The following is a 2,500-nucleotide window of genomic DNA, read 5'->3' on the forward strand; positions in this document are numbered from 1 at the left end:
TACCCTCCCCACCTCCTCTGCTGTCTTTATTCACCCAGTCCTCTCCTCCCCACCTCCACTGCTGTCTGTTTTCACCCAGTCCTACCCTCCCCACCTCCTCTGCTGTCTGTTTTCACCCAGTCCTACCCTCCCCACCTCCTCTGCTGTCTTTATTCACCCAGTCCTCTCCTCCCCACCTCCTCTGCTGTCTGTTTTCACCCAGTCCTACCCTCCCCACCTCCTCTGCTGTCTTGATTCACCCAGTCCTCTCCTCCCCACCTCCTCTGCTGTCTTGATTCACCCAGTCCTACCCTCCCCACCTCCTCTGCTGTCTTTATTCACCCAGTCCTACCCTCCCCACCTCCTCTGCTGTCTTTATTCACCCAGTCCTCTCCTCCCCACCTCCTCTACTGTCTGTTTTCACCCAGTCCTCCCCTTCCCACCTCCTCTACTGTCTGTTTTCACCCAGTCCTCCCACACGACACCGCAGGAATGTAAATAAACACACCGTTCACACTAATATCCTTCCGTTTATTGATTTCTGTCGGTGTTTCCAGGGCGAATGTTTCCCAGACCACCCGGTCATACGCACGTTCTGGGAAGTATTTCACAAACTCTCCCTGGAGCAGAAGAAGTTGTTTTTGAAGTTCCTGACGGGCACTGACAGGGTTCCTATTCTGGGCATGAAGGTAGGTGAGAGACAGAGAGAGAGAGGGGCTGAGGGGAGTGACTGTGGGGTTTGTCAACATCCTGTGGGGGGACATCCTGTGGGTCTGTGGGAGAGAGAGAGAGAGAGAGAGAGAGAGAGAGAGAGAGAGAGAGAGAGAGAGAGAGAGAGAGAGAGAGAGAGAGAGAGAGTGTGTCCTCCTTTTCTCTTCCTTCTTGTCCTCTTCCCTTCCTTCCTTCCTTCCTTCCTTCCTTCCTTCCTTCCTTCCTCCTAGTCCTCCTCTTCCTTCCTTCCTTCTTGTATCCTCCTCCCTTTTCTTCCTTCCTTCCTTTCTTCTCAGTCATTCCTCTGAAATATGAATAAATTTATAATAATAATAATAATAATAATAATAATAATAATAATAATAATAAATTTAATAGTAATTTATTGCATTTTCTCTCACACACACACACACACACACACCAATATTTTCTCCCTCTCTTTCTTTTTCTCTTATAAACTCTCTCTCTCTCTCTCTCTCAGGCACTCAAGTTGATGATCCAAAGCACAGCAGACGACAGCTTCCTTCCGGTCGCACACACCTGCATCACACAACTCGACCTGCCAAAATACAACACCAAAGAGAAGCTGAAATACAAACTTCTACAGGCCGTACAGCAGAGTGAAGGGTTCGGCCTGGTGTGAGGGTGTCAGGGGGTGTTGACGGGGTGTGAGGGGGTGTTGAAGGGTGTGAGGGGGTCAGGGGGAGGCTGTGTGAGTTGGATAAGAGTGACCTTGTGTGTGGGAGGAAGTGCCTGTTAAGAAAATAGAATATATAGAAATTAATAGAAAATATATGTAATAGTTTACAGAATTATTATTATTATTATTATTATTATTATTATTATCAAATTGAGTATATTTTTTAGTCTTGTTACAAAAAAAAATGAGTGAAATAAAGAAAATGAAAAAGGTAACTTGTATTATTATCACTATAAAAATGAGAGAGAGAAAGAGAGAGGAGGGTGGCCAACTTGCTGGACATGAGAGGGAGGCTCTTGCTCTACAAGGCCCAGATACGGCCTTATTTAGAGTATTCCGCCCTCTCCTGGATGTCCTGTGCTGCCACACACATCAGCAAGCTCCACGGCATCCAGCGACGGGCGCTGCGACTGGTGGAAGCAGCAGGTGCCCCCAGCCCATCCTGAGGCTCCCGTCGACACGATAGAACACCGCAGGGACCTGGCGGCCCTTGTGGTGTTCCACAAGGCACAGGTGCAGGGTGTGCCACGCCTGGCGGGACTACGGCTGTCCGCCAGAGTCACCTCGCGGGACACGAGAACGGTGTCATCCGGTGGTGACTCGGTGGAAGTGCCGCGTTCCCGCTCCAGCCAACACCGGCCCACCTTTTGGGGGCGAGTCTCCAGACCGTGGAACGTCTTCGCGTCCTCCGTCCCTCATATCAGGGGGATGGATACCCAGGACGTGAAGTTAACAGCACACCACTGGAGGGGCTCGTTCCCAACCCTCCTGCTAACAATATTAACATAAGTCCATAAAGAATGTATATATATGTATATATATATCTTTATATTTATATTTGTGTTGTATCACACCCCTAAAACAGGTTGCACGTGGCAGTGCGCCTTCACCTGATAATGTACCTTCGCATGATAATGTACCTACGTTTAACTAGGTTTAAATTAAAGAGAGAGAGAGAGAGAGAGAGAGAGAGAGAGAGAGAGAGGAAAAAGACAGTAAAAGAAAGAGGGTTAAGAGGAAATCTTGAGAGAGAAAAGCCTTATTATATTATTATTGAAAGAAAAAGAGTGGAAAGAGAGAGAGAGAGAGAGAGAGAAACCTTATATTATT

The 2,500-nt window shown here is 47.7% G+C and overlaps 1 protein-coding gene and 2 long non-coding RNA genes across 4 annotated transcripts in view; 1 reads left to right on the plus strand and 2 right to left on the minus strand.

The window, feature by feature from the left end:
• The window catches only part of LOC135110669 (probable E3 ubiquitin-protein ligase HERC4), a 12,372-nt gene extending 10,767 nt beyond the window's left edge, over window positions 1-1,605 (plus strand). For both annotated transcript variants that reach the window (XM_064023277.1, XM_064023276.1), the window contains exons 11-12: window positions 537-668; window positions 1,172-1,605. In XM_064023277.1, coding sequence (XP_063879347.1) covers window positions 537-668; window positions 1,172-1,333 — 294 coding nt within the window. In that variant the 3' untranslated portion in view covers window positions 1,334-1,605. The remainder of the gene's footprint in view (window positions 1-536; window positions 669-1,171) is intronic.
• Window positions 490-1,246, minus strand: LOC135110684 (uncharacterized). Its single transcript, XR_010273370.1, has 2 exons — window positions 1,112-1,246; window positions 490-994 (listed from the first exon to the last, which is right to left on the minus strand). It is a non-coding gene; the product is annotated as an uncharacterized LOC135110684 (long non-coding RNA).
• LOC135110681 (uncharacterized) overlaps window positions 1,578-2,500 on the minus strand; it is a 5,730-nt gene continuing 4,807 nt past the window's right edge. The window contains exon 2 of the long non-coding RNA XR_010273367.1: window positions 1,578-2,161. This is a non-coding gene — a long non-coding RNA (uncharacterized LOC135110681). The remainder of the gene's footprint in view (window positions 2,162-2,500) is intronic.

This window comes from Scylla paramamosain, chromosome 20 (assembly GCF_035594125.1).
Source record: "Scylla paramamosain isolate STU-SP2022 chromosome 20, ASM3559412v1, whole genome shotgun sequence".
Classification (NCBI taxonomy): Eukaryota; Metazoa; Arthropoda; class Malacostraca; order Decapoda; family Portunidae; genus Scylla; species Scylla paramamosain.